The sequence below is a fragment of the Oncorhynchus tshawytscha genome, unplaced genomic scaffold (genome assembly GCF_018296145.1).
Source record: "Oncorhynchus tshawytscha isolate Ot180627B unplaced genomic scaffold, Otsh_v2.0 Un_contig_8019_pilon_pilon, whole genome shotgun sequence".
Taxonomy (NCBI): domain Eukaryota; kingdom Metazoa; phylum Chordata; class Actinopteri; order Salmoniformes; family Salmonidae; genus Oncorhynchus; species Oncorhynchus tshawytscha.
This window is the reverse complement of record NW_024609552.1, coordinates 27,501-42,500: the sequence shown is the minus strand read 5'-3', so window position 1 is coordinate 42,500 and position 15,000 is coordinate 27,501. Positions and strand designations below refer to the sequence as shown.

The window sequence follows — 15,000 nt, the reverse complement described above, 5'->3', positions numbered from 1 at the left end:
ACCTGGACTCTACGGCTTTAATACAGCACCAGAACCAGAACCTGGACTCTACGGCTTTAAAACAGCACCAGAACCAGAACCTGGACTCTACGGCTTTAAAACAGCACCAGAACCAGAACCTGGACTCTACGGCTTTAATACAGCACCAGAACCAGAACCTGGACTCTACAGCTTTAAAACAGCACCAGAACCAGAACCTGGACTCTACGGCTTTAAAACAGCACCAGAACCAGAACCTGGACTCTACGGCTTTAATACAGCACCAGAACCAGAACCTGGACTCTACGGCTTTAAAACAGCACCAGAACCAGAACCAGAACACTACGGCAGGTAGTCTAGTGGTTAGAGGGGGTAGTCTAGTGGTTAGCGGGGGTAGTCTAGTGGTTAGAGGGGGAGGGAGGTAGTCTATGGGTTAGAGGGGGGAGGCAGGTAGTCTAGTGGTTAGAGGGGGAGGCAGGTAGTCTAGTGGTTAGAGGGGGTAGTCTAGTGGTTAGAGGGGGTAGTCTAGTGGTTAGAGGGGAGAGGCAGGTAGCCTAGTGGTTAGAGGGGGAGGCAGGTAGTCTAGTGGTTAGAGGGGGGAGGGAGGTAGTCTATGGGTTAGAGGGGGTAGTCTAGTGGTTAGAAGGGGTACTCTAGCGGTTAGAGGGGGGATGCAGGTAGTCTAGTGGTTAGAGGGGGGTAGCCTAGCAGTTAGAGGGGGTAGTCTAGTGGTTAGAGGGGAGAGGCAGGTAGCCTAGTGGTTAGAGGGGGAGGCAGGTAGTCTAGTGGTTAGAGGGGGAGGCAGGTAGTCTAGTGGTTAGAGGGGGTAGTCTAGTGGTTAGAGGGGGTAGTCTAGCGGTTAGAGGGGAGAGGCAGGTAGCCTAGTGGTTAGAGGGGGAGGCAGGTAGTCTAGTGGTTAGAGGGGGTAGTCTAGTGGTTAGAGGGGGTAGTCTAGCGGTTAGAGGGGGTAGCCTAGTGGTTAGAGGGGGAGGCAGGTAGTCTAGCGGTTAGAGGGGTAGCCTAGTGGTTAGAGGGGGTAGTCTAGTGGTTAGAGGGGGATGCAGGTAGTCTAGTGGTTAGAGGGGGTAGCCTAGCAGTTAGAGGGGGTAGTCTAGTGGTTAGAGGGGAGAGGCAGGTAGCCTAGTGGTTAGAGGGGGGAGGCAGGTAGTCTAGTGGTTAGAGGGGGTAGTCTAGTGGTTAGAGGGGGTAGTCTAGCGGTTAGAGGGGGTAGCCTAGTGGTTAGAGGGGGAGGCAGGTAGGCTAGCGGTTAGAGGGGTAGCCTAGTGGTTAGAGGGGGTAGTCTAGCGGTTAGAGGGGGAGGCAGGTAGTCTAGTGGTTAGAGGGGGTAGCCTAGCGGTTAGAGGGGGGGTAGTTTAGTGGTTAGAGGGGAGGAGGCAGGTAGTCTAGTGGTTAGAGGGGGTAGTCTAGTGGTTAGAGGGGTAGTCTAGCGGTTAGAGGGGGTAGCCTAGTGGTTAGAGGGGGAGGCAGGTAGTCTAGCGGTTAGAGGGGGTAGCCTAGTGGTTAGAGGGGGGTAGTCTAGTGGTTAGAGGGGGAGGCAGGTAGTCTAGTGGTTAGAGGGGGGTAGCCTAGCGGTTAGAGGGGGTAGTCTAGTGGTTAGAGGGGGTAGTCTAGTGGTTAGAGGGGGTAGCCTAGCGGTTAGAGGGGGTAGCCTAGCGGTTAGAGGGTGTAGTCTAGTGGTTAGAGGGGGTAACCTAGTGATTAGAGGGGGTAGTCTAGTGGTTAGAGGGGGAGGCATGTAGTCTAGTGGTTAGAGGGGGTAACCTAGTGGTTAGAGGGGGTAACCTAGTGGTTAGAGGGGGTAACCTAGTGGTTAGAGGGGTAGCCTAGCGGTTAGAGGGGGTAGCTTAGCGGTTAGAGGGGGGCAGGTAGCCTAGTGATTAGAGGGGGTAGTCTAGTGATTAGAGGAGGTAGCCAGGGGGTGTAGGGCTGTATCCAGACTGATGGTGATGAACGTTAGGATTAGGATTAGACTAACTCAGTATATACCAGCAGTCTCACCTGTTGCCAGACTGATGGTGATGAACGTTAGGATTAGGATTAGACTAACTCAGTATATACCAGTAGGCTCACCTGTTGCCAGACTGATGGTGATGAACGTTAGGATTAGGATTAGACTAACTCAGTATATACCAGCAGTCTCACCTGTTGCCAGACTGATGGTGATGAACGTTAGGATTAGGATTAGACTAACTCAGTATATACCAGTAGGCTCACCTGTTGCCAGCCCCGTAGGGCTGTATCCAGACTGTGTACGGTGTTCTGGCTGATGTTGATGAAGACCGGGTCTACGAAGACGTTCCCGTCCAGGAGGACGTTGTTGGAGCAGCGTGTGACCGCAGCCTGACCCTGCAGTATGAACGGCTGCAGCAGGCAGAGCCAAGTCAAGTTCCGGTACTCCAACAGTCTGCAGTCCAGCTCGGTGGAGAACTGGATCTCCTGGCAGAGCCGGGTGGCGCTGACGTTACCGCCGCCACTCCACTGGCGGAGGAACAGCCGCGGCTCCTGTGCCCCGATGACCAGGTACTCTTGCTCCTGGGGCAACTTCCTGTCCGGCAGGAAGGGGCGGAGTCGACGTGACGGCGCTGGAGACGGACGGACAGAGGAGATGTGTGTGAATCTAATATATAACTAAAGGGACAATAGTATGAGAACGACTTCAGATGAAACACGAGAAAATAGCAACAACAAAAAAAGACCAAAAGTGATTTTCTGGAAAGTTCCACTTTGTGTGACGGTGCTACACTACCTGTACCCAGCTGCTCCAGGCGGTGCTACAGTACCTGTGCCCAGCTGCTCCAGGCGGTGCTACAGTACCTGTGCCCAGCTGCTCCAGGCGGTGCTACACTACCTGTGCCCAGCTGCTCCAGGCGGTGCTACAGTACCTGTACCCAGCTGCTCCAGGCGGTGCTACAGTACCTGTACCCAGCTGCTCCAGGCGGTGCTACAGAACCTGTGCCCAGCTGCTCCAGGCGGTGCTACAGTACCTGTGCCCAGCTGCTCCAGGTGGTGCTACAGTACCTGTGCCCAGCTGCTCCAGGCGGTGCTATAGTACCTGTGCCCAGCTGCTCCAGGCGGTGCTACAGTACCTGTACCCAGCTGCTCCAGGCGGTGCTACAGTACCTGTACCCAGCTGCTCCAGGAGGTGCTACAGTACCTGTGCCCAGCTGCTCCAGGCGGTGCTACAGTACCTGTGCCCAGCTGCTCCAGGCGGTGCTACAGTACCTGTACCCAGCTGCTCCAGGCGGTGCTACAGTACCTGTGCCCAGCTGCTCCAGGCGGTGCTACAGTACCTGTGCCCAGCTGCTCCAGGCGGTGCTACAGTACCTGTGCCCAGCTGCTCCAGGCGGTGCTACAGTACCTGTGCCCAGCTGCTCCAGGCGGTGCTACAGTACCTGTGCCCAGCTGCTCCAAATGGTGGTAGAGGTGCAGCTGTATCTGTGCCAGGGTGAGAGACACGCCCAGGGAGGGCACGGACCAGGGGGCGAAGCAGGAGTCGACACGGGTACAAGCTGCCAGCGCCGTGGGGACACCAGCTGGTCACAGGGCAGAAGCTGGGACCCCGAGGAACCCTGCTGAGAACCTGACTCACTGTCAGAACTGTAAAGAGATACATAAAGAAATAATTAAAGTTTGACTCACTGGGAGGGAGAGGAGAAAGACACTTCCAGTATGTTGTTACTATATGTCTTCTGCCTCCCGGTCTGACCGAGGGAAAGAGGAGAACAGCACCTATTTCACTATAGTCAGTCCTGTATTCACCTCAGAACTATTCTCTAGAACACTCTAGAACACTATCCTGTTCTAGAACACTATCCACTATCCTTGGGTGAGCTGGAGGGACATTAACAAGGTGTCATGGAGGAGGACTGGGCTGGAGGGACATTAACAAGGTGTCATAGAGGAGGACTGGCTGGAGGGACATTAACAAGGTGTCATGGAGGAGGACTGGCTGGAGGGACATTAACATGTCATGGAGGAGGACTGGCTGGAGGGACATTAACAAGGGTCATTAACAAGGTGTCATGGAGGAGGACTGGCTGGAGGGTCATTAACAAGGTGTCATGGAGGAGGACTGGGCTGGAGGGACATTAACATGTCATGGAGGAGGACTGGGCTGGAGGGTCATTAACAAGGTGTCATGGAGGAGGACTGGCTGGAGGGACATTAACAAGGTGTCATGGAGGAGGACTGGAGGGACATTAACATGTCATGGAGGAGGACTGGGCTGGAGGGACATTAACAAGGTGTCATGGAGGAGGACTGGGCTGGAGGGACATTAACAAGGTGTCATGGAGGAGGACTGGCTGGAGGGACATTAACAAGGTGTCATGGAGGAGGACTGGGCTGGAGGGACATTAACATGTCATGGAGGAGGACTGGGCTGGAGGGTCATTAACAAGGTGTCATGGAGGAGGACTGGCTGGAGGGACATTAACAAGGTGTCATGGAGGAGGACTGGCTGGAGGGTCATTAACAAGGTGTCATGGAGGAGGACTGGGCTGGAGGGACATTAACAAGGTGTCATGGAGGAGGACTGGGCTGGAGGGACATTAACAAGGTGTCATGGAGGAGGACTGGGCTGGAGGGACATTAACAAGGTGTCATGGAGGAGGACTGGCTGGAGGGACATTAACAAGGTGTCATGGAGGAGGACTGGGCTGGAGGGACATTAACAAGGTGTCATGGATGATGACTGAACTTAAGGACCATTGGCTGTTTAATTTGTTGCTACTATGATCCACCTTATGACCAAATAGCTCACTATTCCCTACGTAGTGCACTACTTTTGACCAGGGTCCATAGTATACAGGGAATAAGCTGTCAATTGGGACACACATTGACAATAAAGGAAATATACTGGAGACTGTAATGAAATGCACATGTATATTGTATAGTTGGCTTTTCACAGAGTTGCTGTTTTCTGTTGTTCTCCTCTCTTCATGCCATGTTTTCTTATTCCTCCCATTCTGCTTCTCAGGAGCCCTTAAAAACACACAGAACGTAGGCTTGGCAGTTAGCTGACATAGAGAGGCCCTAAACCCAGGGAGGGAGGGAGGGAGGGAGGGAGGGAGGAGAGAGAGAGAGAGAGAGAGAGAGAGAGAGAGAGAGAGAGAGAGAGAGAGAGAGAGAGAGAGAGAGAGAGAGAGAGAGAGAGAGAGAGAGAGAGAGAGAGAGAGAGAGAGAGAGAGACAGAGAGAGAGACAGAGAGAGACAGAGAGAGACAGAGAGAGACAGAGAGAGAGAGAGAGAGAGAGACACCGCCTCAGTTCTCCCGTCCTCCCCTCCCTCCTCTATCACTCCTGCCTCCCTCCTCCCTCCCCCCCCCCTCAAGGTCAGCTGAAAGGGATCTGTTTGGCCCTGACAGCCACTTGGTGTGCTGGGAAATGTCAATAGGTTGATCTGAACCTGGGCCAGGTCCACTGCCTCCCCCACCTTCCCTCCCTCCCTCCTGCCTTCCCTCCCACTGCCTCCCCCACCTTCCCTCCTGCCTTCCCTCCCTCCTGCCTCCCTCCTGCCCTCCCTCCCAACCTTCGCTCCCAGATGTGGACTGACACACAGAGGCTTTTGTGCTGCTCATCGTTCTGCACTGTACTGGCTCACTGAACCACACACACACACACACACAGATACACACAGATACACACACACACAAAGATACACACACACACACACACACACACAGATACACACCACAGACACACACACACAGACACACACACACACACAGATACACACACACACACACACCGTAGAATCAGGTGTTAATCGTCTCCCTCACCTCTGTTCGTCTCCTCCGTCTGGGTTGTTGTTGAGGACGATCCTCCACAGGTCAGAGGTCACCAGATCCTTCTGCTCATTGGTCAGCGTCAGGCTGGGCAGGGTCAGCTCGCAAGCGCTACTCTCTGATAGGCTGAACTCTCGGTAGGGGACGAAGGCGTGCTGGAGCTCGTCCCAATACTCCAGGCTGCACGGCACCTGCAGAACAAGAACCCCCAGACAACTAAAATCTCACGACCTCTATTATTTCATCAGAACTAATGGCTGTTGACCTGACGAGCTGCTTCCTGCTGAGGAGAGGAGCTGGGAGGAGGAGGTGGGAGGAGAGCTGGGAGGAGAGGAGAGCTGGGAGGAGAAGGTGGGAGGAGAGCTGGGAGGAGGAGGTGGGAGGAGAGCTGGGAGGAGAGGAGAGCTGGGAGGAGGAGGTGGGAGGAGAGAGGAGGTGGGAGGAGAGGAGAGCTGGGAGGAGGTGGGAGGAGAGGAGAGCTGGGAGGAGGAGGTGGGAGGAGGAGGTGGGAGGAGGGAGGAGAGGAGAGCTGGGAGGAGGTGGGAGGAGGAGGTGGGAGGAGAGCTGGGAGGAGGTGGGGGAGAGGAGGTAGGAAGAGAGGAGGTAGGAGAGAGGAGGTGGGAGGGGAGGAGAGCTGGGAGGAGGTGGGAGGAGAGGAGAGCTGGGAGGAGGTGGGAGGAGAGGAGGTAGGAGGAGGAGGTGGGAGGAGAGGAGAGCTGGGAGGAGGTGGGAGGAGAGGAGAGCTGGGAGGAGGAGGTGGGAGGAGAGCTGGGAGGAGGAGAGATGGGAAGAGAGGAGGTGGGAGGAGGAGGTGGGAGGAGGGAGGTGGGAGGAGAGGAGCTGGGAGGAGGAGGTGGGAGGAGAGGAGCGCTGGGAGGAGGAGGTGGGAGGAGGTGGGAGGAGAGCTGGGAGGAGGAGGTGGGAGGAGAGGAGGTAGGAGGAGAGGAGGTAGGAGGAGGAGGTGGGAGGAGAGTTGGGAGGAGGAGGTGGGAGGAGAGGAGAGCTGGGAGGAGGTGGGAGGAGAGGAGGTGGGAGGAGGAGGTGGGAGGGGAGGAGGTAGGAGGGGAGGAGGTAGGAGGAGAGGAGCTGGGAGGAGGAGGTAGGAGAAGAGGAGAGCTGGGAGGAGGTGGGAGGGGAGGAGGTAGGAGGAGAGGAGGTGGGAGGGAGGAGAGGTGGGAGGAGAGGAGGTGGGAGGAGAGGAGAGTTGGGAGGAGGTGGGAGGGGGAGGAGAGGTGGGAGGAGAGGAGAGCTGGGAGGAGGTGGGAGGAGAGGCTGGGAGGAGGGAGGTGGGAGGAGGAGGTGGGAGGAGGAGGTGGGAGGAGAGGAGAGCTGGGAGGAGGTGGGAGGAGGAGGTGGGAGGAGAGCTGGGAGGAGGTGGGGGAGAGGAGGTGGAAGAGAGGAGGTAGGAAGAGAGGAGGTGGGAGGAGGAGAGCTGGGAGGAGGTGGGAGGAGAGGAGAGCTGGGAAGAGGTGGGAGGAGAGGAGGTAGGAGGAGGAGGTGGGAGGAGAGGAGAGCTGGGAGGAGGTGGGAGGAGAGGAGAGCTGGGAGGAGGAGGTGGGAGGAGAGCTGGGAGGAGGAGATGGGAAGAGAGGAGGTGGGAGGAGGAGGTGGGAGGAGAGGAGGTAGGAGGAGAGGAGCTGGGAGGAGGAGGTGGGAGGAGAGGAGCGCTGGGAGGAGGAGGTGGGAGGAGGTGGGAGGAGAGCTGGGAGGAGGAGGTGGGAGGAGAGGAGGTGGGAGGAGAGGAGGTAGGAGGAGGAGGTGGGAGGAGAGTTGGGAGGAGGAGGTGGGAGGAGAGGAGAGCTGGGAGGAGGTGGGAGGAGAGGAGGTGGGAGGAGGAGGTGGGAGGGGAGGAGGTAGGAGGGGAGGAGGTAGGAGGAGAGGAGCTGGGAGGAGGAGGTAGGAGAAGAGGAGAGCTGGGAGGAGGTGGGAGGGGAGGAGGTAGGAGGAGAGGAGGTGGGAGGGGAGGAGAGGTGGGAGGAGAGGAGGTGGGAGGAGAGGAGAGTTGGGAGGAGGTGGGAGGGGAGGAGAGGTGGGAGGAGAGGAGAGGTGGGAGGAGGTGGGAGGAGAGGTGGGAGAAGAGGAGAGCTGGGAGGAGGTGGGGAGGTAGGAGGAGAGGAGGTGGGAGGGGAGGAGAGGTGGGAGGAGAGGAGGTGGGAGGAGAGGAGAGTTGGGAGGAGGTGGGAGGGGAGGAGAGGTGGGAGGAGAGGAGAGTTGGGAGGAGGTGGGAGGGGAGGAGAGGTGGGAGGAGAGGAGAGGTGGGAGGAGATGGGAGGAGAGGTGGGAGGAGAGGAGAGGTGGGAGGAGAGGAGAGGTGGGAGGAGAGGAGAGGTGGGAGGAGGAGGGTGGGAGGAGGTGGGAGGAGAGAGAGGTGGGAGGAGAGGAGAGGTGGGAGGGGAGAGAACTACGTTCCCCGACACGCCTCCCTAACCGTTCTAGAACTACGTTCTCCGACACGCCACCCTAACCGTTCTAGAACGACGTTCTCCGACACGCCTCCTAACCGTTCTAGAACGACGTTCTCCGACACGCAGCCCTAACCGTTCTAGAACTACGTTCTCCGACACGCCACCCTAACCTTTCTAGAACGACGTTCTCCGACACGCCTCCCTAACCGTTCTAGAACGACGTTCTCCGACACGCAGCCCTAACCGTTCTAGAACTACGTTCTCCGACACGCCACCCTAACCTTTCTAGAACGACGTTCTCTGACACGCCTCCCTAACCGTTCTAGAACGACGTTCTCCGACACGCAGCCCTAACCGTTCTAGAACGACGTTCTCCGAGACGCCTCCCTAACCGTTCTAGAAATACTGCACCTTTGTCCCAAACGACACCCTAGCCAAAGTAGTGCACTACATAGGGGATAGACCAGAGCCCTATGACACCCTATTCCCTACGTAGTACACTGCACAGAGCTACCAGAAGCCAAAGTAGTGCACTACATAGGAGATAGGTTGCCACTAGGTGACGAGGTGTGTGGGAGTCTTGCTGAGTGAGGTCAGGTGTGTGATCTGATTACCACATGGGCAGGCCTGAAGTCTTGCTGAACAGTGAGGTCAGGTGTGTGATCTGATTCGCCACATGGGCAGGCCGTGTTGTTTCACTGCATTAGGTGGGGCCAACGCCCAGCTGGGTTAGTGCTGACCCGTCTCACGCTAGATAATAGTTATGAGGGGCGTCCAGAACCACTTCTCTCTCTCTGCTGCCTGTCTGAAGTCACCACACGAACACGAGTCCAGTTACGACCCTGAAAGGTCCATCGTTCTGCTAATGACAAGGTGAATTAGGAGGGTTCAACAGAGGAACACAGGGCTGAGTTAACAGAGGAACACAGGGCTGAGTTAACAGAGGAACACAGGGCTGAGTTAACAGAGGAACAGAGGAACAGGGCTGAGTTACCAGAGGAACACAGGGCTGAGTTACCAGAGGAACACAGGGCTGAGTTACCAGAGGAACACAGGGCTGAGTTACCAGAGGAACACAGGGCTGAGTTACCAGAGGAACACAGGGCTGAGTTACCAGAGGAACACAGGGCTGAGTTACCAGAGGAACAGAGGGCTGAGTTACCAGAGGAACACAGGGCTGAGTTAACAGAGGAACAGAGGGCTGAGTTACCAGAGGAACAGAGGGCTGAGTTACCAGAGGAACACAGGGCTGAGTTACCAGAGGAACACAGGGCTGAGTTACCAGAGGAACACAGGGCTGAGTTAACAGAGGAACACAGGGCTGAGTTACCAGAGGAACACAGGGCTGAGTTACCAGAGGAACACAGGGCTGAGTTACCAGAGGAACACAGGGCTGAGTTACCAGAGGAACACAGGGCTGAGTTACCAGAGGAACACAGGGCTGAGTTACCAGAGGAACACAGGGCTGAGTTACCAGAGGAACACAGGGCTGAGTTAACAGAGGAACAGAGGAACAGGGCTGAGTTAACAGAGGAACACAGGGCTGAGTTAACAGAGGAACACATGGCTGAGTTACCAGAGGAACAGGGCTGAGTTAACAGAGGAACACAGGGCTGAGTTAACAGAGGAACACAGGGCTGAGTTAACAGAGGAACACAGGGCTGAGTTAACAGAGGAACACAGGGCTGAGTTAACAGAGGAACACAGGGCTGAGTTAACAGAGGAACACAGGGCTGAGTTAACAGAGGAACACAGGGCTGAGTTAACAGAGGAACAGAGGAACAGGGCTGAGTTACCAGAGGAACACAGGGCTGAGTTAACAGAGGAACACAGGGCTGAGTTACCAGAGGAACAGGGCTGAGTTACCAGAGGAACACAGGGCTGAGTTAACAGAGGAACACAGGGCTGAGTTAACAGAGGAACAGAGGGCTGAGTTGGGAATCTCTCTGGGAATCATCACCCTGTTCTCCACCCCCTGAGATCTCTGGGAATCATCACCTGTTCTCCTTCACCCCTGAGATCTCTGGGAATCATCACTCTGTTCTCCTTCACCTCCTGAGATCTCTGGGAATCATCACTCTGTTCTCCTTCACCCCTGAGATCTCTGGGAATCATCACCCTGTTCTCCTTCACCCCTGAGATCTCTGGGAATCATCACCCTGTTCTCCTTCACCCCTGAGATCTCTGGGAATCATCACTCTGTTCTCCTTCACCTCCTGAGATCTCTGGGAATCATCACTCTGTTCTCCTTCACCCCTGAGATCTCTGGGAATCATCACCCTGTTCTCCTTCACCCCCTGAGATCTCTGGGAATCATCACTCTGTTCTCCACTTCCTGAGATCTCTGGGAATCATCACTCTGTTCTCCACTTCCTGAGATCTCTGGGAATCATCACTCTGTTCTCCTTCACCTCCTGAGATCTCTGGGAATCATCACTCTGTTCTCCTTCACCTCCTGAGATCTCTGGAGAATCATCACTCTGTTCTCCTTCACCTCCTGAGATCTCTGGGAATCAGCACCCATGTTTACTCCATGTTTTCAGTCTCTGACTACCCCATAGAGAGAGGGAGTAGGGAGGGAGAGAGACAGACAGGGAGAGAGGGATGGAAGGAGAAAGAGAGAGGGGGGAGAGGGAGGGAGAGAGAGAGGAGAGGAGAGAGACAGACAGGGAGAGAGGGATGGAAGGAGAAAGAGAGAGAGGGGGAGAGGGAGGGAGGGAGAGAGGGGAGGGAGAGAAAGAGAGGGGGGAGAGAGGGAGGGAGGGGGAGGGAGAAAGAGGGGGGGAGAGAGAAACAGAGAGAGAGAGAGACAGGGAGAGGGAGAGAGACAGACAGAGGGGAGGTGAGAGGGAGAAAGAAGAGAGAGAGAGAGAGAGATAGACAGAAAGCAGATGACAGGACACCTGCTTCTGATTCAGGACAGGACCACACAGTGGTGAGGAGGTGAGAAGGAGTCACCCTCCTCCCCTCTTCTCTCTCCCCCTGCAGGTGGGAACCACTGGATGGATACCCAAGGTGCTCTCCCCCCTCGCTCTCACCACCCAACCCTCCTACTGTAAAAACAGCACGGCAACAATTGGTCTTTGACTAATGGAAGTGGGTTTGAATTCCCCTCTGAGGTCCTGGAACCAGTCGTGAAACCACAACTATTTAAATGCAGGAAATCTGGATTTGATCAAATGTTCATGTGATCTGCTCTGAGGACAGTAGGGCTGAGTGCAGCGGCCTGGTTCAACGCAGGAAATATCCTCTCCCCTCTCTCTGTTTCTACCGTTCTCTCTCTCTCTGTTTCTACCGTTCTCTCTCTCTCTCTCTCTGTTTCTACCGTTCTCTCTCTCTCTCTCTCTGTTTCTACCGTTCTCTCTCCCTCTCTCTTTGTTTCTACCGTTCTCTCTCTCTCTCTCTGTTTCTACCGTTCTCTCTCTCTCTCTCTCTCTCTCTGTTTCTACCGTTCTCTCTCTCTCTCTCTGTTTCTACCGTTCTCTCTCTCTCTCCCTCTCTCTGTTTATACCGTTCTCTCTCTCTGTTTATACCGTTCTCTCTCTCTCTCTCTGTTTCTACCGTTCTCTCTCTCTGTTTCTACCGTTCTCTCTCTCTCTCTCTCTGTTTCTACCGTTCTCTCTCTCTCTGTTTCTACCGTTCTCTCTCTCTCTCTCTGTTTCTACCGTTCTCTCTCTCTCTCTCTCTGTTTCTACCGTTCTCTCTCTCTCTCTCTCTGTTTCTACCGTTCTCTCTCTCTCTCTCTCTCTCTGTTTCTACCGTTCTCTCTCTCTCTCTCTGTTTCTACCGTTCTCTCTCTCTCTCTCTCTCTCTCTCTGTTTCTACCGTTCTCTCTCTCTCTCTCTCTTTCTCCTCTCTCTGTTTCTCTTCTCTGTTTCTCTCTCTCTCTCTGTTTCTACCATTCTCTCCCTCTCTCTCTCGCCCCCCTCACTCTCTCTTTATCCATCGATTCTGGCCAATAGAAAGGGATCCCAGTTGTGTCCTGTTCACCTGTCCCACCCTCATCTCCCTCTAGGCATAAAAGGGGTCCTGCCCAGAGTGAAACAGTGAGTTCAGACCAGCTCCATGCCCCCACCCCCTCTCTCCATGTGGCCACATGGTAATTTTAGAGCCCTGAGAAATGACACCACCTCCTCCCCCTTTACTCCCCTGTTCAACCCAGCTCTTCATGAGAAGTAAATTAAATTCTTTGGACGCGAACGGAGTCGTTCCTGTTTCGGGAACGTTTTTTATGGCTGCATTTCCGTTCCCTGTAACTGTACTTTCTCTGCCTTCTGAGAAATATCATAAAACAACTCATTAATTCATTGAGCCCTTCTGAAGTTTTCATATAAAGAAAAGCTAATCAAAATCTGAGAGCGCCGGGGGGCTGAAATCAATGAAATATGGGATCAGAATGAGAGAGAGTTGAGGATCTGGCTAATGACAAAGATCTTTGTTCTAACAGTCCCCACGTGCACCCCCCCTCTCCCCTCCATCTCCCCTCTCCCCTCATCTCCCCCTCTCCCCATCTCCCCTCAACCTCCCATCTCCCCCTCTACCCCCAACCCCCATCTCCCACCAACCCCCCTGGCTTAGCAGAGCGTGAGTATTTGGAGAATAAGATCATATCATGAGACTGAAGAGGGCTGTGGACGGAGGCCTGTGTGTCAGATGTGTAAATCAGATCCTGTGTCTGATAATTACCCAGAAATCACTTCTTTCAAAAAGCACTGATACTTGATATTATATTCCTCCACGTTGCCAAAACAGATCGCGTTTCTACATCTGGATCCAAAACAGATCGCGTTTCTACATCTGGATCCAAAACAGATCGCGTTTCTACATCTGGATCCAAAACAGATCGCGTTTCTACATCTGAATCCAAAACAGATTGCGTTTCTACATCTGAATCCAAAACAGATCGCGTTTCTACATCTGGATCCAAAACAGATCGCGTTTCTACATCTGGATCCAAAACAGATCGCGTTTCTACATCTGAATCCAAAACAGATCGCGTTTCTACATCTGGATCCAAAACAGATCGCGTTTCTACATCTGAATCAAAACAGATCGTGTTTCTACATCTGGATCAAAACAGATCGCGTTTCTACATCTGGATCCAAAACAGATCGCGTTTCTACATCTGAATCCAAAACAGATCGCGTTTCTACATCTGGATCCAAAACATATCGCGTTTCTACATCTGGATCCAAAACAGATCACACATCTGAATCCAAAACAGATCGCGTTTCTACATCTGAATCCAAAACAGATCATGTTTCTACATCTGAATCCAAAACAGATCATGTTTCTACATCTGAATCCAAAACAGATCACGTTTCTACATCTGAATCCAAAACAGATCGCGTTTCTACATCTGAATCCAAAACAGATCATGTTTCTACATCTGAATCCAAAACAGATCGTGTTTCTACATCTGAATCCAAAACAGATCGTGTTTCTACATCTGGATCCAAAACAGATCGTGTTTCTACATCTGAATCCAAAACAGATCGCGTTTCTACATCTGGATCCAAAACAGATCGTGTTTCTACATCTGGATCCAAAACAGATCGTGTTTCTACATCTGGATCCAAAACAGATCGCGTTTCTACATCTGAATCCAAAACAGATCGTGTTTCTACATCTGAATCCAAAACAGATCGTGTTTCTACATCTGAATCAGAACAGATCGCGTTTCTACATCTGGATCAAAACAGATCGTGTTTCTACATCTGAATCAGAACAGATCGCGTTTCTACATCTGGATCCAAAACAGATCGTGTTTCTACATCTGAATCAGAACAGATCGCGTTTCTACATCTGAATCCAAAACAGATCGTGTTTCTACATCTGAATCCAAAACAGATCGCGTTTCTACATCTGGATCCAAAACAGATCGTGTTTCTACATCTGAATCAGAACAGATCGCGTTTCTACATCTGGATCCAAAACAGATCGTGTTTCTACATCTGAATCCAAAACAGATCGTGTTTCTACATCTGAATCCAAAACAGATCGTGTTTCTACATCTGGATCCAAAACAGATCGCGTTTCTACATCTGAATCAGAACAGATCGTGTTTCTACATCTGATCCAAAACAGATCGCGTTTCTACATCTGAATCCAAAACAGATCGTGTTTCTACATCTGGATCAGAACAGACTAGACATTTACATTTTTATAATGTTTCTTATTATAATGGGTATTAACCTGCCTAATGCCAGAGTCTTTAGCATAGTCCTAGGGAGGAGGGAGGGAGGGAGAGGGGGAGAGGGAGGGGGAGAGGGGAGGGAGGAGGGAGGGAGGGGGAGAGGGAGGGAGAGGGAGGGAGGGAGGGAGGGAGGGAGAGGGAGGGAGGGAGGGAGGGAGGGAGAGGGAGGGAGGGAGGGAGGGAGGGAGGGAGGGAGGGGGAGAGGGAGGGAGGGAGGGAGGGAGGGAGGGAGAGGGAGGGAGAGGGAGAAGGGAGGAGGGAGGGAGGGAGAGGGAGAGGGAGAGGGAGAGGGAGGGAGAGGGAGGGGGAGAGGGAGGGAGGGAGGGAGGGAGGGAGGGGAGGGAGGGAGAGGGAGAGGGAGGGAGAGGGTGAGGGTGGGAGGGAGAGGGAGAGGGAGGGAGAGGGAGAGGGAGGGAGGGGGAGAGGAGGGAGGGAGGGAGGGAGGGAGAGGGAGAGGGAGGGGGAGGGAGGGAGAGGGAGGGAGGGAGAGGGAGGGAGAGGGAGATGGAGAGGGAGAGGGAGAGGGAGGGAGGGAGGGAGGGAGGGAGGGAGGGAGGGAGGGAGGGAGGGGGGGAGAGGGAGGGAGGGAGGGAGGGGGGGGAGGGAGGGAGGGA

The 15,000-nt window shown here is 54.1% G+C and overlaps 1 protein-coding gene across 1 annotated transcript in view; it reads right to left on the bottom strand.

Annotated features, from left to right (window-relative positions):
* Positions 1-15,000, bottom strand: part of LOC112239784 (vacuolar protein sorting-associated protein 13B-like) — a 160,692-nt gene that overhangs the window by 125,909 nt on the left and 19,783 nt on the right. The window contains 4 exon segments of the mRNA XM_042315865.1: positions 2,215-2,582; positions 3,393-3,527; positions 3,530-3,597; positions 5,780-5,976. Coding sequence (XP_042171799.1) covers positions 2,215-2,582; positions 3,393-3,527; positions 3,530-3,597; positions 5,780-5,976 — 768 coding nt within the window.